We start from the raw sequence: 24019 nt of genomic DNA on the forward strand, positions 1-24019 counted from the left end.
GTGTTGTAACAGGCTAGCCTCAAACTCAGAGATCTACCTGCCTGATTTTTCAAGAAACGAAGAGCAAGGAGTGAAATGTGGCACTAATGGTAAGATCTAATAACCTAGTAATTGACTTGTTATGTCTGTGCACTAATTCATTCAGAAGGTTGTAAGTACATTTAAAAATCTTTCTTTCAGGAATGTCCAGAGATATAGTTATTCTGTTATTTGCAAAGAAAGAGGAATATGTTTACAGTAACCCATAACCTCACTGAAAAATATCAAACTGAAACAATAAATCAAGAAGGAAATTTTCCTTAAAAAAGATCTACAAATGTTCTGCAAACATACAAGAAGATGCTCAATATCATTAGTCATGAGGGAAACAAAATCAGAACCAGAATGAGCTATCTCCTCATGACCACTAGGATGGCTACTATACTGAAAACAAAAAGAAAGTGCTAAAGAGAGTATGGAAAAAATGGAATCCTTGCACACTATTGGTAGGTATGTAAAAAATATATGGCCACTATGAAGAACAGCATGAAGATTTATTACATGTGGGTTGTGATGTAGTTAAGAGGGAGGAGGGGTTTGAAGGAAGGAGAGGGGAACTAGAGAGGAAAGAAAAACCAAGTATTGCACATTCTCCCTCACATTCAGATTATAGAAATACACACATACAAAAGCAAAAGAGGCAATATTTAGGAGGCAGAAAAGGAAACAGAAGAGAAGGAAGGAAACAAAAAAGGGTGGTGGAGGCAATGATATAAACAAAGTAAATTATACATACGATAAATAAGGATTAAAATGTCACAATGAAACCTTTTATTCTATGTGCTAACTAAAATATTAATTTTTAACCATGTACAAAGGCATTAAAATAGGGGGCTATGTTATTATTTTTTTATCTGTTTTGTTTTTCAAGACAGGGTTTCTCTGTATAGTCTTGGCTGTTCTGGAACTTACTCTGTAGATCAGGCTGGTCTCAAACTGAGAGGTTCCGCTGCCTCTGCCTCCTGAGGGCTGGGATTAAAAGCATGCACCACCACAGCCAGCTGGGGCTGTAGTTAGTACTAGGAGAACTTACATACCATGTGTAAGGTCCTGGGTTCAAGCACAAGCACTACAAGAAAAAAAAAAAAACAGAACTACTACAGTCATCCCATTTTCCCAGTTTCTGGTGCCGACAGACCTGGGCTGCTTTCAGCCTTGGTCAGAGAAGCTTCTTTCTGAAGCTGACAGCAGACAGTGAAGAGATGTGTAGCTGATCAAAGTGATGGGACGAAGAGGCTGAGTTGCTCGGTCCTAACCAGGACATCTATATCAACCCTATTACCAGCAAGGTTCAGGGAACGTTAGGAGTGAGAAAAATGTAAGAGCTGGAGGATGGGAAGAGATCTGAGACATGCCCACTCTGGACATGACATGGCCATTGCACTCAGGAGCTCACCGCAGCTGTAGTCACCTGCACAAGCCCTGAACAAGATCAAGCCAGCCAAATCTCATCATAGACGGGGTAGATGATCGACAGATCCCAACTCTTACTGAGGAACTATTCATTCTATTTTGAGGAAGTGGTCACTGGGAGGTTTCCGAGCTTCAGTGGACGGCCCCACACTCCATGTAAATATGGGTAACACTAACAATTTATTGGGTTATAAAAAAAATCTGGGATGGGACCATGTTGGGGAAAATATAAGAGGAGTTGGAGGAGAAAATAGGGGTAAGAGGTAGTTGTGACCATATTTTGTTGCATACATGTATGAAACTCTCAAAGATAAAACTTAAGAATCATTATTATTACTATCATTAATAGTCAGGAAGTGGAAGCACAAGGACCTTGAGTGCCTGACAAGTCTGGGTGATACAGTGAGACTCGGGGGGATAAAGGAAAGGAGAGAGGGGAGGAGAAGAGGGGAGATAGGAAGGCAAGGGAGAAGAGAGCAGGAAAGAAGTGGAGGGAGAAGCAGGAGAAGAGAGAGAGGAGGGGAGATAATGGATGGAAAAATACTGTAGGGTTCTATTTACATGAGGTATTTTAAGAGAGTCAAACTAATAGAAACAGAAAATAGGATGTGGTTACCAAGGACTAGGGTGGGGTAGGAGCCAAAAGGAAATAGGGAGTAGTTCAATGGGTGGAGTTTCAACTTTGCAAGATGAAAAGGCTGAGATCTGATACACTCAAAGTGCATAAAGTACATTTAAAAATATTTAGGTTGCTGGAAGTTTTGTTGCACACCTTTAATACCAGCACAAGAGGCAGAAGCAGGCTGATCTTGGTGAGTTCAAGGCCATCCTAGACAACATAGTGAGTTTCAGGACATCGAGGGCTAAATAGTGAGACCCTGTCTCAAAAAACAATAAATAAACAAAAAAAGTATTGTGAGAGCTGGAGAGATGGCTCAGCAGCTAAGAATGCTGGCTGTTTTTTCAAAGGACCTAGGTTCAATTCCCAGCACCCAAATGGTGATTAACAACCATCCATAACTCCAGTTCCAGGAGATCCAACACCCTCTTCTGGCCTCCACAGGCACTAGGCACAAAACACCAATACACATAAAAATAAAATAGTTTTTAAGTTAGTAAGGATGGAATTTGCTAGAAAATTTATCATTTCTTTTTGTTTTGTTTTGGGTTTTTTCGAGACAGGGTTTCTCTGTGTACCTTTAGAGCCTGTCCTGGAACTCACTCTGTAGACCAGGCTGGCCTTGAACTCACAGAGATCCACCTGCCTCTGTCTCCTCAAACTCACAGAGATCAGCCTACCTCTGCCCCCTGATTAGTGCTGGGATTAAAGGCATGTGCCACCACTGCCTGGCAAATTTATCATTCTTTTTTCATTTTTTAAAGTTCTCAAGAAGCATAGTAATATCAATGCTTTAGTTGGGTTTCATTTTTTTTTGGTTTTTGAGACGGTGTTTCACTAGGTAGCCCAGAATATATTACAACTCTTAATCTTATTCCTCATCCTCCTAAATCCTGGAACTGCAGGCATACACTGAATTTAAAGCATTATTGGTCTCTGTACACACTAAACTTCAGAGAGCTAATCACAGCTCTAGAGATTTAATTTCAGGCAAAGGTCAGTGCATGGTCTTCTGCTGCCAACTTCTGGGATTACAGAACTACCTATTCTTTTTTTTTTTTTTTTTTTTTTTTTTCAGAGCTGAGGACCGAACCCAGGGCCTTGCACTTGCTAGGCAAGTGCTCTACCACTGAGCTAAATCCCCAACCCCCAGAACTACCTATTCTAAATACCCTTTGATTCACAAGTTTCTGGAGGCCTTATTACTTTTACTCTAGCATTTGTCAACACTGTTACAACTACCACTGACATGTCAGTAACTCTCCCTGGAACTAAATCCTACAAATTACCCATATTAAGGCACAAAGAACCAAACTATTTGAAAAATGGTGCTAATGTAAGCCAAATTTCCAGGTTATCAGAAATTTTGGATCATAGATGACATGCTTATAATACCAACGATTGGGAAGTAAGGGAAGGACAGCCAACATATAATTCTGTCTCAAAAAAAACAAACAACAAAAGAAATGTTGAATACGTATCAACAGTCTTATTTGATCAGGCCATTGATATGGTGGTGCACAGCTGTATCCCAGCAGCAAGAGGGCTGCCACAAGTTCAAGGCCACTTTGATAAATAATTACAGCAGTCCAGGAGACTCTAAGAGTCAACAACAACAACAAAAATGTCTGTCCATTCACTTGTGACAGCCCTGACTGAACACATACTAAAAATGCCAGGGCAGTCAAAATTTAAAACCTTTCTACCTAAAGGGCTTGAAAATCTTCAAAGGAAGAAGTCTTGGATTTCAAATATCATTAGACTTGAACAATCTTTTCCTATGTTACAGAGTATGAGCAGAATGACTGGAATGGAGAATGTTTATAATCTAAGCATATTAAATTATCCCAAACTGCCTTTTTGGGGGAGTGGGGGTAGGGAGGGGGGTTCAAGACAGGATTTCACTGTGTAGCCCTGGCGGTCCTGGAACTCACTCTACAGAACAGGACTGCCTCTGCCTCGTGAGTGCCAGGATTAAAGGTGTGAGCCATCACTGACCAGCAGTCCCAAACTGTTTTAACTTTCATTCTTCCAGAGCTTAATGACAGAAGAAAACAGGTATTCTAAACTAAAGCCAACAAATTATAGGTCTACTGTGTTATCATCCTTACTCTAAAGCCAACAAATGATAAGGTTACTCAATCATAGTAAACCCCAAACAAAAATAGATCCCAATTTGTAAAAAACACACTGCTAAAAACACATGCAGGTGCAATGCAGTTACCATAACCAGCAGTTCCTGAGACGCTCATGCTATAATGGTAAATGAAAAAGAAACACCAACCAAGAGTGGTTTATTTAAGCTGGTGACAGAACAAGTTTCTGAGCCAAGAGTCAAGAATCTAACTCTGTTGAATATACTATAACACTTGGCACATACAGGAAGTGTTATTTCCTGGGTAATTTTTCAACAAAACAGTGGCAAAAGATGCTGCCGTACATTAGCCTGCTCTGGGAATGATGCACTGACCAGTGCTACTGGACGTGGTTATTAGCTAACTTACGAAGAGGCTGTACACTGCACTTGCACTGCTGTCCTGGAAGCAACTACTGTCTGCACCAAAAAGCTGGCACCGGGGAAAGCTGTGGCAAGGAGGAAGAAAAAGGTCAATGTCCACAGGATCAGCTCCATGGATCACTTCCCTTTCACTTCCTCTCATCCTTCTGTTCCGTTTTACTGAACTATAATTCATATACTATAGAATTTACTCCTTTAAATTCAGATACCACAGAATTTTTTTTTTTAAAAAAAACCTACCCCATTAGTATTAATGACACTTTATTTTTCACCCAACTCTAAGCAACCTCTGATCTATTTCAGTCTTTACTGTTAAATAGTATCTCACTATATGATGCAGCACCTAAGCTCTTTTCTTTGAAAGTAGTAGAATCTCTTGGCTGTATCAACAAAGATGATCACAGTAGTTAGGAACTCACAGACTCCTATTATAGCTTATGGCAGAAATTTTAACATTAATCACAAAATACTAAGTTTTTTGGGGTGAGGGGAAGGACTCAATTATTGTTTTTTTGTTTTTTCCCCAGAGCTGAAGACCGAACCCAGGGCCTTGCGCTTGCTAGGTATGCTCTACAGCTGAGCTAAATCCCCAGCCCTGTTTTTTGTTTGTTTGTTTGTTTGTTTAAGATTTATTTATTTGTTATGTAAAGTGTTCTGCATGCATGTATCCCTGCATGCCTGAAAAGGTCACCAGATCTCATTACAGATGGTTGTGAGCCACCATGTGGTTGCTGGGAATTGAACTCAGGACCTTTGGAAGATCAGCCAGTGCTCTTAACCTCTGAGTCATCTCTCCAGCCCTTGTTTTGTTTTTAACTAGCTCAAGATGCTTAATTTTCTAGAAGTGGCAACAACTACCACATTGACATCAAGGTTAATGGAAACTGAGTGAAGCTCCTTGCAAGTCAAATGATTAGGTTTCCCCTTCTAAATTATCGGGAAAAGGGCTGGAGACATAGCTCAGCAGTTAAAAGCACTTACTGCTCTTGCAAAAAAGATCCAGGTTCAGTTCCCAGAACCCTCATATTGGTTCACAACTACCCATAACTCCAGTTCTGGTGATATGACACCCTCCTCTACCCTCCACAGACACTAGGTACATACATGTTTCATATACACATGCAGGCAAAACATTATACACATAAAATTAAGCCGGGCGGTGGTGGCGCACGCCTTTAATCCCAGCACTCGGGAGGCAGAGCCAGGCCAGCCTGGACTACCAAGTGAGTTCCAGGAAAGGCGCAAAGCTACACAGAGAAACCCTGTCTCGAAAAACCAAAAAAAAACCAAAAAAAAAAAAAAAAAAAAAAAAAAAAAAAAAAAAGAAAAGAAAAGAAAAGAAAAATAAATTTTAAAGAAAAAAATGCTAACCGTGTGGTGGCACCTGCCTTTAGTCCCAGCACTTGGGAGGCAGATCTCTGTGAGTTACAGGCCAGCCTGGTCTACAAAGAGAGTTACAGGACAGCCAGGGTAGTTACACAGAGAAAGTCTGTCTCCAAAAACTTAAAAAAGAAAAAAGAAAGAAAGAAAAGGAAAATTGCTAAGAAAAAAAATGGGGGAAAAGAAACTTGCAAGCCCTAAGGCCTAAATTGGAACATAAATCATCTTTAACCCCATCAAGTTGAGACAAACAGCAAAACTATCAAGTATATAAAACTGGTCTCTAAAAACTCCATCTGCTCTTCCTCTCCCTTCCTCTTAGAAATAAATCTAGTACCCTGCTGTTTCCTGCCCACAAAGGAAGAGTTTCTCCTACACCTGTTGAATGATTACCTCACTGTACTTGAAATGTATGTGTGCGGAAATGTTACTACTATCAGGGATCTGGCCAGGTGTGACAGGGCATGACTATTATCTAGTACTTGAGAGGATAAGGCAGAAGGTCCACCATGAATCTGAGGCCAATCTGAACTATATATCAAGTACCAAGGCAGCGTACAAGGATACATAGCAAGACCTTATTTCAAAAGAACACAGAAGTAAAAATGAAAACTCCTCAAAACAGGTATTTGTATTATAAGACATTCTCTCAAAACATAAAATCAGAATTGGTTTCCCTGAAGCAAGGTACAATGGTGCACACATGTAATCCCTGCACTTGGGAGGTAGAAGCAGGAAGGTCGGAGTTCAAGGCCAGTTGGGTTACTAGCTGTGTATTGGTGGGGAGAGGGAAGGGAAGGGAGGCAGAGAGAGAGGGCAGGGAGAAAGGGGGAAGAGAGAGGGAGGGATAAACAAGCTGTTAAGGGGAAAGTGTTTTTATTTTTGTTCTGCCAAAGGAGATAGTGCACAATAAACCCTCTCCATGACAAATCAAATTTAGTTAGTTAATAGACTGCTAGGGGTAATGTGCAACTGGGAAGAAGGGAAGCAGAGGAGAAACGGAAGAAGTTGAGGCTATGGAGCTAGCTCAGTCTGTAAAGGGCTTGCTGCTCAAACATGAGGAACTGAACTTGATGCCCAGCACCTGCACATTCTTGAAATCCCAGGGCTGGAGAAGTGAGACAGGAGGATCTCTGGGTTCACAGGCCAGTCAGCCTAACCTATTTGGAGAGTTCTACTGGAGACTTTGTCTCAAAAACACAGGGAGGTGGTGGTGCGCACGCCTTTAACCCCAGCACTAAGGAGGCAGAGGCAGGCTGATCTCTGCATGTTTGAAGCCAGCCTGGTCTACAGAGTGAGTTCCAAGACAACCAGAGCTACACAGAGAAACCCTCTGGAAAACAACAAAAAAAGCCAGGAAAGTGGCCCCTCAGGAACAACACTGAAAGCCGATTTGTGCTCTCTGCACTCCTGTAGTGGCACACACCGTAACAGAGGAGGAGATCAGAAGTTCAAGCCCATCCTCAGCTACCTGCCTAGTTCTAAGCCAATCTGGCTACATGAGAACTTGTCTTTAAAAAGAAATCTTGAGTTTACCTTATTTTTTTTTTGAAATGAGGTCTCTCTTTCCCATTGACAAGCTTACTCTAATTTGATTATTGACAATGATGCAAATTCAGAAAGCTAAAAATGCTGTTTATCATTAATGGAAGCATAACTATTTCTAAAACTACTTTTCTGTGCTGCTGGGGATTGAACCCAGGTGCCTCTGAGCTATAGCCTCAACCAAATCAGAAAACCCTTGTGTTGTAGTGCCACAGAGGTGTCATTGTGTTCACATCTGTGGAAAGCAGTTAGAGCCAAAACAACTAAAGTCTATAGCTCTACCAAACCTAAAAAACCTAATAATAGAAAGCTAGGTAGTTTAAGTTAACAGATTTAAATATGACAAGTTACTTCAACAATAAAGGGTCATCTGGAAAGGGTGTACTTCTAAATTGGGTTCTAATACTGGTGCTCAAGGCACAACTATTTTGGTGGTTGCTGCCACAAACAGAACATTCAGTCTCACACCCTTAATACCATGAGCTGCCCAGTCATCTTTTCAATCTGCAGCATGTCACTCATTTCAGAGTAATGACTTACACATGCAAATTTCAAATAAAAATGTAAGAGTCATTTGGACTGTGATGGCCCCTCCTCAACTTTTTTTTTTTTTTCATACTTTTAAGAAGCACCACCAGCTGACCCAAAATACCCTTCCCATACCTTCAGGCCTTTTCATGTAAGCAGTGTCCTGTGGAAACACATAACCCTGTGGACAATGTGTGAGGCACTGATTTGTAGTTGTTTTTCCATCGCAGTGATGGATTTGCGATCAGCTACTCACGATGTCTACTAGGTCCCTCTGGTGACCAACAGTGCACCAAGGCAGCAGTGGGGTTCTAAAGCCGGCTGGCAGCGGAACAGAAAATCATGAAAAATTAACACGCCAACAGTACACACGACGTGACTGAGAATTGCGTTCGCATTGCTGGGGAGCTGACTGGAGAGCCGCGCGACAGTCACTATCCCCTTTCCTTTTACCAAAGCGGAATGCCCATCGCCTCGGTTCGGCTTGCCGATTCCTCCCTCCCATTTAAAGCGGGGTTGCGATGGGAACCCCAAACCCGGGGGTTCTGCACGAGGCACCGCCGCTGGCGGGGACTCGGGGACCCACCGGTGTAACAATTGGTCACGATTCTCTGAAATATGGAGGAATGACACACCACCTTTTCCTACTCGAGACGCGGAGTCGGGAATGGCAGGTCTGGGGGCCCTCGAGGAAAGGGGGAGCACGCAGAGGAGGGACCGCGGCTCGTCCCGGGCCGGGACTCCGAGGGGCGTAGGGCTGGGGCGGCGCCCGGGGAGCGGGACGCGGGGCGAACCGGGACCGAGGAGGGCGCGCCGCCAGGTGCCGGTCCGCGGGGGGGCGGCGGGGCGCGCGCGCGCGGAGGGAGGACGGGGCGCGGAGTCCCGCGTGGCGCGGCGCGGAGGGCGCGTGGCGGGGCCGCGGCCGGCCTACCTGGAGGTAGTGGGGTTTCCTCAGCCAGGCCCCCGCGCAGAGACTCCTCGCCATGGCACTCACATCGCCCCGCCGCGCCGCAGTCGGAGGCGGACCCGAGCGCGGCCGCCCGCCGGCCGGCCTCCCCGCCCCTGCCCCGCCGGCCCGCCCACGGCCCGCCCCCGGCGCGCGCTCCCCGCGGCCGCGCTGCGGCGAGGGCGGCGGGTGGCGGAGGCCGGCCCTGCGCGCGCAACCCCACCCCCACCCCAGCCGCGGCGGCTGTCAGGCCGCGGGCGCCCGGCTCCGCCGACACAAATCCGCCTGCGCCCGGGCGCTTAAAGGGGAGGCGCGGACGGGGGAGGGGCGCGGGCGCGGGCAGCGCGGGGGAGCGCAGAGCGGGGCCTCGCTGGAGCGCCCTCTAGGCTGTGCCCGGCCCGCAGCTCCCCGGGCTGAGCCCGCGGTCCGCGCTCCTTCCGGACTGTGCGAGCCGGTTGCGTCTGAATTCCGAGGACGCTCGGAGCTGCTTGCTAGGGGACTGGCTCATAGTCCCTCTCCAGGGAAAGGAGGAGGACGGGGCTCCTTCCCGCTCAGTTCTGCGTGGCCTTGCAGACACTTCGCCGCTTTGCGTACCTTCAACTTTCTTTTCTTTTTTTACAATTTCGACTTTTTTTTTTTTTTAAGTTTGATTTGTTTGCAAAACAGCTTCAGAGTTTTCTTGCCCCTGCCACAGAATCCTGATTCGAAGGTTAAAAAAATAAATAAATAAATGGCGAATTAAATAGAGTTCTGAAGGCAGGAGCCCTGGGACGTGGCAGAGCAACTCAGTTAAGGCTACACAACGCAGGGCGTGGCGCCCTTCTTTGACACTGGTCCAAATAAGGGAAAAAGCCACCCCAGAAGGAGCACGGCTATTGATCTGAGTAACTAACGCAGGAAGAAGCAGTTCCTACTTTATTTTTTCCTCATAAGCCGTGCTTTCCCTTGATGGCCTCTAAGTTTGTGTCTAGTGCTTTCAGTTTCTAAAGACAGGTTTTTAACCTGGGAAGTATCTGTTGCTTGCAAATAAATACATTATCCACTGACTTACATTTTTAATTAAGTGACTTCAGTAATTTCTAAGATAAAGATGAATATGAGCAGGGCATGGTGCCTACAATTCCAGCCCTTGGGAAGTGTAAACGGGATCAGGTGTTCAAGGCCAAGCTGGGCTACTTAAAGACAGAGATGGAAGGGAGGCAGGGAAGAAGGAGAGACAAGGAAAGAAGGATGGATCCTTCTGGGTTCGTTTAATACTTTAAATTTGTTTTATTTATATGTGTATATGTGTGTGATTGCCCACAAAGGCCAAAAGAGGATGACAGATCACCTGGAGCTGGAATTACAGTTATCTTAAGCTGCCCAACTTGGGTGCCATGAACCAAACTCGGGTCCTCTGAAGCAACAGGAAGCCCTCAGAACAACAGAGCAATCGCCCTAGCCCCTCAGTAAATATTTTCTTAGTACCTAGACACCTCAAATTGTTCTGCTGTATACACAGAAAGACAAAGAAGGCAAAACCCCTACCTTTATGGATATTACATTTTGGAGATGGGAGACAGGCAATAAATAATAAACAGTGAATACAGAAAAGTTTGGTAAGAGCCTACACTCATAGTAGTTGGGAGGTGTAAGAGGATCAAGAATTCAAGACCGGCCTCAGCCCAGTCAGCCTGGGCTACACAAACCCCTGTTTCAAAATAAATAAATAAAGCCGGGCGGTGGTGGCACACCTTTAATCCCAGCACTCGGGAGGCAGAGGCAGGCGGATCTCTGTGAGTTCGAGGCCAGCCTGGTCTACAGAGCAAGATCCAGGAAAAGGCGCAAAGCTACACAGAGAAACCCTGTCTCAAAAAACCAAAATAAATAAATAAATAAATAAATAAATACAATTGATCTGATCAATAAAGGCGATAAGGCCAGATGTAGTAGAGAAATAGCGGGAGGCAAATCTTTGTCAGTTCAGGACCTTCTTGGTTTACATGCCCCATTGCTACATAGTTAGATCTTGTCTGAGGGAAGTGGGGCTGATAAGGGTTATGGGGTAGTGAGGGATGGAGAAGACTGCAGACAGAGTTATCTAGAAGGAAAAGATCAAGAGTTCCATTTTGCATTTGAGCTATGTATTTTGAACTCAAGTGGAGTCTGTTTGGGTTTGGGGTTTCAGTTCATTTTTTGTTGTTGTTGTTGTTTGTTTGTTTTTTAGACAAAGTTTCCTATAGACCAGGCTGTCCTGAAGTATGTAGCCAAGGCTGGCCTTGAACTCCTGATCCTCCTGCCTCTGCTCCCAATGCTGTCATTACAGCTGTATACACCCATACCTGGCTGTCAAGTGGCAATCTTGAGTAAGTGATTGTATATATGAATATGGAGTAAAGAAAAACATTCCACGCTAGAGATGGACAAGAATTTTCAGCATTTTTAGATGGCATTAAAGCCATCTAAACTAGTATGTTTGTAAAAGGGAGAAGCATAAATAGAAAAGAATCAAGGATGAAGCCCTGGGTATCAAAATTCAGGGAGACATGGATGAGCAAGGAAAAGAGGAAGAAGGAGCAGCCAATTAAGGAATGTGGTGCCTTGAGAGCCAAATTAAGCTCGTGTGGCCAAGGAGTGAATACTAATAAGTTTTCTGTACCTCGCTAATAGGTTCCTCTGCTGATGCAGTAAGCCAGATCAAGCCAAATTGAAAAAGTAAAAGAACAGGTTTTTGTTTTGTTTTGTTTTTGAGCAAAGCAACTCCCAGATGAGTTCTCCAGTCCCAAAGATTGAGGCAGAAGAAGTCACACACCCAAACTAAAGTAGGAAGGTTATATAGCCCGTAGGTGAGGGATGATGCCATGTCCACCACAAGCTGGGTTTGTGCCCGAGTATGGTCAAAAGCTGGAATGCTTAGGTGGGGACTTGGGCCGCTGGCAACTTCAGGGGAGCAGCTGCCACAGCCACCAAGAATGCGGAACTTGGCTTTTTGTTGCCTTTTCTTTGTCTGAGATTCTCTGAGGGCAGGGTTTGGAGGGAGAGAGAGAGAGAGAGAGATGGTATTTCTGGATCAAGCAGGAGTGAGCTGGAGATTCCAGCTGAACAAATACTATATTAAGAACTGGGAATTGGTCAGGCAGTAGTGGCACGTGCCATTAATCCCAGCACTCGGGAGGCAGAGACAGGTAGATCTCTGTGTGTTTGAGGCCAGCCTGGGCTACATAGTGAATTCCAGGACAGCCAGGGCTACACAGAGAAACCCTGTCTCAAAAAACAAAACAAACAAACAAAAAACTGGAAATTGACCCCACTGGATTTAGCCATTGGTAACATTTTAATGGAGCAATGGGATATGAGAGTAGGTTTAAGGAAAAGTTGGGTAAGGGATTGGAAAAATGGCTCATCTAATTAAGTGTAAACAGAGGTGGAGTTTCTGTCTTGTCTGCCTGATCCCAAATACCTGGTAGGTGCTTCCCAAATTAACACACAGAGTGTATATTAATTATAAATGTTTGGCTGATGGCTCAGGCTTATATTAACTAGCTCTGACATTTAAATTAACCTATTTCTGTTCATCTGTGTATTGCCACATGGTCCATGGCTTACCAGTCCTCTGGCATCTTGCTTCTTTGGCAACTGGTTCCCGTCTCTAAGACTCCACCCCTCTTCCTCCAAATCTTCAGTTTGATCCTGCCTTGCCATAGACCAAAACAGCTTTATTATCAACCAATGAGATCAATACATATTTACAGTGTACAAAAGGACCATCATCCCACAACATTTCTCCCTTTCTGTCTCATCAAAAAGGAAGGTTTTAACTTTAACATAGTAAAATTACATACAACAAAACAGTTATCAAGCAAAAATTATACTTAAAATATCTAGTCTATTTGTATTTGACAAAATCAGAGAAAACATTCAATTATCTATCTTATTTTGGTGAGCTTAAAGTTTTATATCTAACTTACTTTTTATCATTACTAAGATCATCTAGACAGGATTCTGTATAAATTGGACATGCAGGACCCATAGGAAAGTGACCACTGAACTTTGCCAAAACAAGGCAAGATGGTCCTTCAGGATCCTGCTTCAGGTAACAAACACATCCCTGAAACACCTCCTATAATGCCACACATGATTACTATTTTTACTGTAGAAAAAGTTGATGGAGCCGGGTGGTGGTGTTGCATGCCTTTAATCCCAGCACTCGGGAGGCAGAGCCAGGCAGATGTCTGTGAGTTCCAGGCCAGCCTGGTCTACAGAGTGAGATCCAGGACAGGCTCCAAAGCTACACAGAGAAACCCTGTCTCAAAAAAACGAAACAAACAAACAAAGTTCCTGGAAAGCCAGCATCTTCAAGTAGTCGTTCTAAAATGATTCTCATTGTTTATATTTTCACATAAATTAAGTTTTACTTTTTTTCTTCTTCACAAGTGTACATATACATGATGTATGTGAGTGTAATCATGCTCCCGTGTGTATGGGTACACTATATGGGAACACATGTGTGTGTCTGTGCATGTGGAGGCCCAAGGTTAATATTGAGACTCTTCCTTAATGTGTCTTCCACCTTATTCTTTGAGGCTGCATCTCTCTCAGTCAAATCCAGAGCTTGTTGATATAGCTAGTCTCCGGCAGCCAGCTGGCTCTGGGGATCCCCTGCCTCCACTTTCTAGGACTGCAATTGTTCTAGGACCACCATGCCCACCCAGCCTTTACAGTTCTGGGATCTAAATTCTGGTCCTCTTGCTTGCTTAGCAAGCAGTTTAACAACGGAGCCATCTCCCCAGCTCTAGATCTTTTTAAATTTTTATCTGTATGTGTGTACATGTATGTGCCGTGGCACCCATGTGAACGTCAAAGGACAACTTCTGAGGAGTAGGTTCTCTCCTTTGACCTTAATGTGGGTTCCAGGCATTGAATTCAGGTCATTGGCTTGTGCAGCAGGTATATTTACCCAATTAGCATGACAGCCCATTTGTTTGTTTGGATTTTGTTTTTTGGTTTTGTTTTTGGTTTTTTGTTTTGTTTTCAAGACAGGGTCTCTCTGTGTAACAGTACTAGCTGTCCTGGAACTTACTTTGTAGACCAGGCTAGCCTCGAAAGCACAGAGATCTGCCTGCCTCTGCCTCCCAAGTGCTAGGCTTAAAGGCATGAACTACCACCGCCCGGCTTGTTTGTTTGTTTTTAAGATAGGGTGTCCTGGATAGTGGTGGTGCACACATTTAAACCCAGGACTCAGAGACAGAGGCAGGTGGATCTCTGAGTTTGAGACCAGCCTGGTCTACAGAGAAAGTTCCAGGACAGTCAGAGCTACACAGAGAAACCCTACCTCGAAAAACAAACAAACAAACAAACAAACAAGACAAGGTATGGGACTGGAGAAAACACTTGCTCCTCTCCCAGAGGACCTGAGTTCAGTCCCCAGCACCCACATCAGGCAGTTCAGAACTGCCTGTGACTCTATCTCTGTGGATTCCAACACCATCTAGGCACCAGATGTAACACATATAATATAATATGTAATACACATAAATACAACTTAAAAAAGAAAGAGAGACGGTGGCACTATGCGATTCGGACTGGCCTTGAGCTCCTAGATGCTCCTGCTTGAGCCTCCTAAAGGTGAGGCTCACAGATGCAAATCAACACACCCAGATCCTTAGTTCCTGCATCTGTAATCCCAGCACCCGTACAGGGATACAGAGACGGAGAGTCTTTGGAAACTTATGGTGGGCAAGGAAGCAGGAAGGCAGCAAAGAGGCTCAGCAAGGTGGAAGGCAGGGGTCAGTACCCAGGGGTCATCTTCGGATGTCAATATGCAGCAGGCACTCTTGCACCCAAACTCACACATGAACACACACATCACATAGATAGATGATTGATAGATGATAGATAGATAAAAAACATTTTTTTCTGGTTAAATATTGTCTAAATTGGTCTATTAATCCCAGCACTCAGGAGGCAGAAACAGGGGGACTTCTATGAGTTTAAGATCAGCCTGGGAATTCCAGGCTAGCCAGAGCTACATAGTGAAACCCTATCTCAAAAATATATAAATAATAAACAAATAAAACTAGTTAGTTGCTGTCTTAATTACTGTTGTGTTGCTCTGAGGAGGCATCATGACCAAGGCAAGTCTTATAAAAGAAGGCATTTAATTGAAGACTTGCTTACAAGCTTCAGAGGGTTACTCCATCATCATCATGGCAGGAACATGACAGCACACAGGCCTGGTGCTGGAGAAGTAGCTGAGAGCTGCATCCTTAAGCGCTAAGTATCCAGCTGAGTCAAGGAGTTCTGTGACCACGCTTCCATCCCTGATTAAGACTGGGGCGGACAAGGGTCAAGGATGATGTTCCTTGACACCTCTGTTAGTGTGACAACTCCAGCAGCCATTTGATCTACTGCCTTAATGACACTACAGCTATTTTCTGTTGTATATGATAAACAGGCAGATGATCCAGAGGACAACAGTCAGAGAAACCTGAAGCACACATGGATTCATCAGGAATGATATCAACAAAGGCAGCCACCATTGCCCTGCCCAGCCGACAGTCTCATTCTTGACACTGAAGCCCATGCCCACGATTACTTGCTGGGGCAAGGTCACCTGATAATGGCCGAGAAGAATTAAACCAGGCTGGTTAGAGGGTTCACAGCAAAACTAAGAGTGTGGTAATTTTATTGAGAGCAATCAAGCTTTTAATACCGTTATCAGAAACAGACTATAGTGGCGACTGCCCAGGTCAATACAGTTGAAGTTGCCAGGGCTACACAAAGAAACCCTGTCTTGAAAAACAAAAACAAAACAGAACAGAACAAAATGAATCTATGTTTGAAAGAGTCTTTTGATAACAGTGGCTCTTCTCTGAGGAGTCATATCCATGCTCTTCGTGTGGTGAGAGTGTCCCATGATTGCCACACATGGCCAGCAAACCCTAGTGATACTCTTGTCTGTCTCCCATGGCTTTGGAGTTAGCGTGTGCACACTTGCTGTGCCACCGCTTCACCTGAGGGCTGGGGTACAAACTAAGATGCTTATGTCTGATAACAGGCATTCTTACTCATCTTGTTTTCTTTTCAGCACCCCCTCGATCATTTCCTTCAATGGTCTTGCTATTAATATTCTGATCCCGCCCCTTGGTGCCACCCTGTGTCCTGACTTAAAAGTCTATTTTTAAGGAAAAACTCTGCCCCTTTTCTCTCTCTCCCTCCACTACCACAAGGTGTGCGCCCCTCGACCCCCTCCCTCTCTTTCCCTCTTCTTTCCTATCCTCTCTTCATCTCTCTATTATAATAAACCATTTCCCCTCAGATGCAGCCTCTGGGTTGTGAATGTCCACCTGCTGCCCTGTCCAGCATGCCAGCATGTTTCCCTGCACGTGCAGGATACTCTCAGGACTCCCACCCCTCCACCCACCCCTGAGTAATAATTCATAACATTTGCCACTTTTCAGTTACCTGTGTTCCAGTAAATGACTTCCCCACGTACATTCAAGCATCCCTAATAAAACCAGTGGGTCACAAACAAGACGTGTAATTAGGAGCAGCACTTGGGAAGGAAGAAGAGCTTCAGCGCACGTGGGAGAGGGATGAGAGAGTAAGGGGGTGAAATGAACCAAATGCATTATATGCACATATGAAATTGTCAAGGGATAATAAAAAGGTATTTACCCTCCTTATGGCTCAGTGCAGTGAGGATTTCTTTGACCTGAGTGGCCTCATCAGCCTGTATTATCTCATTTACAGTCCTCTTAGGATCCCTATGAACAACTTATGTAGCCAGGTGTGGTGGCGCACACCTTTAATCCCAGCACTCAGGATGCAGAAGCAGGCTGAGCTCTGAGAGTTCAAGGCCAGCCTGGTCTACAGAGCAAGTTCCAGGACAGCCAGGGTTACACAGAGAAACCCTGTCTTGAAAAACCAGGAAATAAAACTTGGAAAGCTAAACTGCCTCAGTCTAATCCTCAATTTCTTCTTTAAAAAAAAAAAAAGCATTTCTTCTAATGGGTCCACTTCAAGCTCTAAATACACATCAGTTATGGGACTGTGAAAAACAGTGGGTTTTTTTCCCCCAAAATTAAAAAAGAAAAACACAATTAAAAACATGAAGGAATCAAGTTGTATCACTCAGAGTCTTGGCTAGGCACTGGGCCAGCCTGGTAAAATAAGAGTCAAGAAGGACACAAAAGGGGTTCAGAAGTCACTCAGGGCAGAGCACTTGCCTAGCATGCGTGAGGCCCTGGTTCAATCTTCAGTACTGCTTACAATGTAGCAACAGGCACTCAAGAACCAATGACAGGAAGAGTCACCCAGAAACTAAAGACAGACAGAATTCTGTGTGTGCCAGAAGTTAGGCATGCAGATGGTGACCAAAGAGACTAGGAGACCAAAGGCCTCTAATCCCAATACTCATGAGGCAGAGACAGGCAGATCTCTGTGAGTTTGAGGCCACCCAGTCTACAAAGGGAGTTCCAGGCCAGCCAGAGTTACATGGTGGGACCCTGTCTCAACAAAACAAAACAAAATAGAAAGAAAAGGGACTTGAGAGATGGCTCAGTAGTTAAGAGTGTTTGCTGCTCTTCCACAGAACTGGAATTCAGTTCTCAGCATCTACATCTGCCTGTTAACTCTAGCCCCAGGGAATCTGATACACTCTTCTGGCCTCTGTAGGCATCCACCCAAAATAGGCATTCATTCAGACAGATGCATAAACAGAAACAAAAATAATTTTTAAAATAATAAAATAAGCTGGGCATGGTGGTATGCTGTGGGATGTCTTTCTGTATGCTGTGAATATGTGTGGCTCCCGTTGGATAGTAAATAAAGTTATTTTGGCCCATGGCAAGAAAGCTTACAGCCAGGAGGAAATCCAAGCAGAGGTACAGAGAGAAGAAGGGAAGAGGAGAGAAGAGATGTAAGCCTGCCACCGAAGGAGCAACAAGATGCCAGCACACCGGTAACGCCACAGCCATATGGCAACATATAGATTTATAGAAATGGGCTAATTTAAGATGAAAGAGTTAGCTAGCAAGAAGCATGAGCCATAGGCCATACAGTTTGCAATTAATATTAAGCCTCTAATTGATTATTTTATAAGTGGCTATGGAACCTCGGGTGGGAGAGATTCCTCTGCTGAGCAAGGCAGGACCAGAGAAACACCAGGCTGCACTGGTGCATGCCTTTAATTCCAGAACTCAGGAGGCAGAGGCAGACAGATCTCTGAGTTCGAGGCCAGCCTGGTCTACAAAGAGTTCCAGGATAGCCAGGGCTGTTACACAGAGAAACCCTGCCTCAAAAAGCCAAATAAATATGTGTGTGTATTTTTCTTTTAATAGAAAGAAAGGCACCAAGAAATGAAGCATCCCAAGAGCATGGATGTGACTCCTCAGAATCACAGTTATCAAAAGACTTTTTTAAACATAGATTTTTTTTTTGTTTTGGTTTCTGATTTTTCAAGACTGTCCTGGAACTCACTTTGTAGACCAGGCTGGCCTCAAACTCAGAAATCAGCCTGACTCTGCCTCCTGAGTGCTGGAATTAAAGGTGTGCCCCACAACTGTCAGGCTAAACACAGATTTTTTTCTTTTTTTAAATATAGGGGTTAAAAGAAAGAAACATTCGGGGAAATAAGATGGGTAGTCCCAGTCAAATGTCTGTGTTAGCCCTATGCACCTCTGTGGTGGGTGCTTCTCAAATCGTGTCTCAGAAAGGTTTTGAACCTCCCCACCCTCACTTTTTTCTTTTTTAAATACTTCAAAAAGTTATTTTTCTTTATATTTTTTATCTTGTGTGCACGCATGTTTGCACCAGGGCACCAGCATGTGCCAGAGACACCTGGTAGAAATCTGCTGTCTTCTTCCACCCTGTGGGACCAGGGACTCAAACCTAGGTCATCAGGCTTGCTGAAAGAGGGGCCTTTACTCACTTTCCTTTTGATATGTGAGGTTATAGGTATCTCCAGTGGTCTGGATGGATTGTATCTGATAGAGTAAAACCAGGAGCCAGTAGGGCTGCACAGGGGTTTACTATGTGTCCTTTCCTTGTCAAGAGGTTTTCTGGTGAGATTTTTAGAAAATTGCAGGTTTGTAGAGGAAGGGAAGAAGGCCTCACACAGTCGTTAATTGTGTCGCAGTTTTTGCCCGTCAGCTGGAAGGCAGAGGTTCAACCAGATTTTTCTTTGCTGTGCCCTACAGTTTCCCCCGTATTTCTATCCTGTCTGCGTGTAGTCTCAGCAAGAGGTCTAGACAGCAGAGGTTAACTACCAGGCAGAGAATTCCCCACGGAAATCTTGACTCTCAGGCTAAACAGTGTCTGGAAATAACGTTCTTTCTTGCGCAAGGAGCGCATAGTTGGGCTCCCAGGACTGGCTTTTCCTTTTCCTACTGCTAACAAATGGTTTAGCTACATGACATGAGAGCTGCTGATTTCCTTCACTTTTGGACACTGTCTGCTGCTCTCTTCCTGGGTACTGTGGAGTTCTTGAAGTTCTTAATTGGTACCAGCAGATGCTTCTGCACTGATTCAATTTGGCAAGAGACTTCGAGCATCTGGGGACAAGTTGAGAACTGGAAATAGATCCTGCCCATTGACTCAGCAGGACAGGAGGGCTTGCTTCTTAATCCTACACCAAGTTAGAACTTGTCAGTGTTGAGGACATCCTATTCTATCTCTCTACGGGTCTGGTTTTGTTCCAGAGGTGACTTTCATATTGAAACAGAAGTAGTGACAGCTGGTACAGTGTTATATTCTTCCTCTTGAAAGACTAACAAAGTCATATAGTTCTGAAAGTCTGGTGACATTCTTCTTTCTGGGAAGCACAAATTTCACAGAACACTATCCCTTCCCAGGCCATTTGGGGACAAAATCTCTCATCTCCCAAAGCAGAGGAATTCATGTTTATTTCCTGACTTTAAGCTGAGAGCTTTTCATTGTATCCACTATAGTATAGGGGATCTAGGTTTCATTTTGTTTGGTGTTTTGAAACAAGGTCTTAGGCTGCATCCCTGGAACTTACTATGCACCTGATGTCCTCAAACTTTCAGTAATCCCCCTGCCTCTGCAGTGTTGAGGTTGCAGGCTTACATCGTCATACCTATCTCAAAAACCTATCTTTATTTGATAGGTAAATTATTTTTTACCCCTGCTTTACTTGCAAAAGTGAGCACATTTCCTTACAAGGAGATTCCTTTGCCATAGGATTTATGGATGAAGATTGATTAATCCCATCTTTCCCTCCTAACATTGTCTCTGCTGCAAACTCTAAAAGGCAGCTCTGGTCAGTCAGCAGTCTCTCTGAGCTCCCTGGTGAGGGTTCTTTAAATGGATTTGGATCAGGTTACCTGAGCCTGGAGCCCAGCTCCAGTTTTCTGACCAGGTAACCTTAGGTAGGTTGCATGGTTTCTAGTGTTCTATTCTCTAAACTAGTTTACAATGTTACTGTTAAATCCCAAGCAGCATCTGAAAGTGTCTTAGGAGCTGGGGATGCATTTTATTGGAGAAGCACTTCCTGGCATGCACAAGGTTCTGGATTCCACTTCTACCATGAAAGAAGAATACAGAGTGTCTCACATACTGCAAATGTTCTATCAAAACTGTCCCTTGAGGGTTTTGATCACAGGGCTGTCTGCCCCTGAGACTGTCTTGTCATAATACATAATTTGACTTGTGTTTTGGGGAGCTAAGAAAATCATCACAGTCTTACAAGTGGTTCCACACTGCTGAACTTTATGCTCCACCCCTGACTTAAAAAAAGAAATGTGGCCGGGCGGTGGTGGCGCACGCCTTTAATCCCAGCACTCGGGAGGCAGAGCCAGGCGGATCTCTGTGAGTTCGAGGCCAACCTGGACTACCAAGTGAGTTCCAGGAAAGGCGCAAAGCTACACAGAGAAACCCTGTCTTGAAAAACCAAAAAAAAAAAAAAAAAAAAAGAAAGAAATGTGTCAGCAGGGTGTAACGATTCACACCCTCCACTCCAGCCCTTGGGAGGCCGAGGTGGGAGGGTTGCTACAAGTTAAAGGCTGGCCTGGGCTATAATGTGACACCCTATCATGCTTGGAGGGAGAAGCAGGATAAGATCATGCTACATCTGTTTGATACACATAATTAATGTGTTAGGTTAATAAAACAAAACCTCTAACAGTTAAGATAGGAATGATGAGTCGGCCCAGCTCGTAATAGCACGAACCAAGCAAGCTTGATGGCATGAGTTCAGTTCCTGGAACCAGTGTTAAAATGGAGATGCATGACTTCCAAAAGTCGTTCTCCCACACCTCCACACACACACACACACACACACACACACACACACACACACACACACCAATAATAACAACATAGTAAATGATTCTGAAAGGTTAAAGCGTGATGATAGAAATGAAAACGTTAGGCAAAGGGAAAGTTTAGAAGATAGTGATAAAGAGGCATGGATAGAAAGAGAGAAAATTATGGGAACACAAGAAGGAAAGGAGCTCTTGACCACAGATTGTGGTTGAAGCTTCATTTTACCAGTGGACAAGCAAGAATTCCCAGCACAATTAACAATGTTTAAGACCTTCCTCCCTTCCCAGCTGTAAACCTGCCATTTTCTAGGAATATTGCTGAAAACTCCACTTATAGTAAGAGAAGAATGCTGAGTTCCTGCAGTCCCAGGGGCTCCTGGCTTTACCTTATCAGATTGTAATACACCCAAGGCATATCCAGAACCATCCTATAATCTCACTCATCAAGAAGGAGAAAAAGGAAAGGGGCCAGGGCAGGGGGCAGTTCTTATCAATCTTCTGAGATGTTACTTAAAAACCATCACAGTGGGACTCTAGCTTGAGGAGCCTGTAACCCGCATTTGTATGTGGGACTTCCCTCAGCTTTTCTTTGCGAAGGCTATAACCTTGCTCTTAGGTGTGCCTTTATCTCTTTCGGGGGTGTCTTTCTTTCTACCTTTAGTAAAACCCCCAACTCTGATTCATGCCCACTAGTCCTGAAATTCTTTTCTACAACAGAACAATAAAGCTCTGTTTTGCTGAAGTTGAGGTTCCAAAATAATCAAGGGAATGCCTCAGGATGCTAAGGATGACAGTGTGGAGCTATACCTTATCCCTTCACCGCTGAAAACAATACCTAGGGTTAAAAACATATCATCTTGGGCTAGAAAGATGGCTCAATGGTTAAAAGTGTTTCTGTCAAGTGTCATGATAGTTTCCCGTTAAAAGACTACACTTTCCAGCTTCCCTTGCAGCTAGCTGGAAGGGCAGGACTACGGGAGGAAATGTACTATCCTTTTTTTCCACCCTGTTAAAGGGTCACTCCCCCTTTTCCCCCACTGGTATCCTCTCCTCCACTTGCTTGGCTTTGGACATATGGCACAATTTCCTGTAGGTGAGACTATGCCCCCTCGCCGTGTGGTCAATAAACATGGACCCGGCTAAGGCCAGACGTGCCTCTCCATTTCTGCCTTTTTGTCTCTTTAAGATGCTCAGAAGCTGGGCAGTGGTGGCACACACCTGGAGGCAGAGGCAGGCGAATCTCTGTAAGTTCGAGGCCAGCCTGGTCTACAGATTGAGTTCCAGGGCTACACAGTGAAACCCTGTCTCTAAAAACAAACAAACAAACAAACAAACAACAAAGTATCAGAACTAACACTGATGATCTGAGAGTTCTGCCCCTGGGACCTACATGGTAGAAGGAGAGAACAGACTCCCACATATGGCAGTTCTCTGACCACCACATGCACATGGTGGCACATGGGAACATACATACACACACACACACACACACACACACACACACACACACACACACACCCCCACAATACAAAACACAATTTTTAATAAAAGTAATATAATACCACTGAATAGACACCGAGAAGCATAACTATGACTCCGTTTCCTAGTGGCCAAGGAAAAACAAATCTATTACAAGATTCACAGTGTCCAGAAAGTAAAAAAGAAGCAAGAATTGGGATCAAGGGAGGAGCAGCAGGTGCTGTGTGTGCCTGAGAAGGTCCAAGAAGTCCTGGAGCTGCCCGCTAATGAGGCAAAAGAGATGGATGAGGAAGATAAGGCTTTCAAACAGGTGGAATTTAGAAATCTAGACAATTTTACCAAACAAGCATAAGGCCCTGGGATTGATTCCCAGCATCAAATAAAATGGATGTGGTGGCTCACCAGCACTGGAGGGGGGGCCACAGGAGGATCAGAAGTTTAAAGTTATGTTTAGCTGAATAACAATTTCAAGGTCAGCTGGGGCTACATGAAACCCTGCCCCAAACATTTAATCAGGGCTGCTCCTTGTGCCTTGGCTGATGCTAACCCTGGATCCTGTAGCTATCCTGGCGGGAGTAAAGAAACGCTAAAAAGACTTGTGCCCCTCCCTTTGGCTATCAGACTATTGAAACAATGGACCCCAAGAAGTTGGAATTTCCCCAGGAATCTCATGATGGGAAAAGGAAAAGGCTGGAGCCCAGTGCCAAGCAGAGGGCGAGCTTTTTTCTTGGAAAGAAGTTTCACACTGCTGACAGCTTGTCACACCACCTTGCAAGAGAAGAACTGAGGCTGACTGTACGGACGACACCCTGACCAGGCTGCCTGGCTATGCATGTGTCTTGCTGTCTATTTAAACCTGAACCTCATGTCAGGACCCTGAAGGTGGGTTCTGTTCCTCTTCCCAAGGTGGCCATATGGAATAAACCTCCGTTATCTTTTTTTTTTCCTATTACTTGTTTCTGTAATTAGTCAATTGAGAATGGATGGCCAAATCCAGTTTGTTAGGGCTGCTGGGGCCCAGGCTTTGATCCTAACAGCTCCTCTGGTAACAATTACCTTTCAGATCATCAGGCTTTGGTGGCAAGAATGTCAGCTGAGCCACCTCATCAACCCTTACTTCCAGACCTTTAAGGCAGTAATCACCTGGGGAGGGACCTGATATTCCTAACTCTGTTATGCAAGGATTCATTATTGTAGGGAGCAGATGAGATGAACAAACTGTAGCTGTTATATTTTTGTTTGTTTTATTTTTGAGCCAGGGACTCATGAAGCCTATTCTGGCACTGAAA

The 24019-nt window shown here is 44.4% G+C and overlaps 1 protein-coding gene and 1 long non-coding RNA gene across 6 annotated transcripts in view; one reads left to right on the plus strand and one right to left on the minus strand.

Moving 5' to 3' along the window:
• Positions 1 to 9107, minus strand: part of Dipk1a (divergent protein kinase domain 1A) — a 99054-nt gene extending 89947 nt beyond the window's left edge. For 2 of the 3 annotated variants that reach the window (XM_052735697.1, XM_052735699.1), the window contains exon 1: positions 8974 to 9107. In XM_052735697.1, coding sequence (XP_052591657.1) covers positions 8974 to 9027 — 54 coding nt within the window. In that variant the 5' untranslated portion in view covers positions 9028 to 9107. The remainder of the gene's footprint in view (positions 1 to 8973) is intronic. The other variant, XM_052735698.1, reaches the window with a different exon arrangement.
• Positions 8173 to 24019, plus strand: part of LOC128108724 (uncharacterized) — a 75088-nt gene continuing 59241 nt past the window's right edge. For all 3 annotated transcript variants that reach the window (XR_008217600.1, XR_008217598.1, XR_008217599.1), the window contains exon 1: positions 8173 to 8716. This is a non-coding gene — a long non-coding RNA (uncharacterized LOC128108724). The remainder of the gene's footprint in view (positions 8717 to 24019) is intronic.

Source organism: Peromyscus californicus, unplaced genomic scaffold (assembly GCF_007827085.1).
Source record: "Peromyscus californicus insignis strain IS unplaced genomic scaffold, ASM782708v3 Scaffold_13__1_contigs__length_99412109, whole genome shotgun sequence".
Classification (NCBI taxonomy): domain Eukaryota; kingdom Metazoa; phylum Chordata; class Mammalia; order Rodentia; family Cricetidae; genus Peromyscus; species Peromyscus californicus.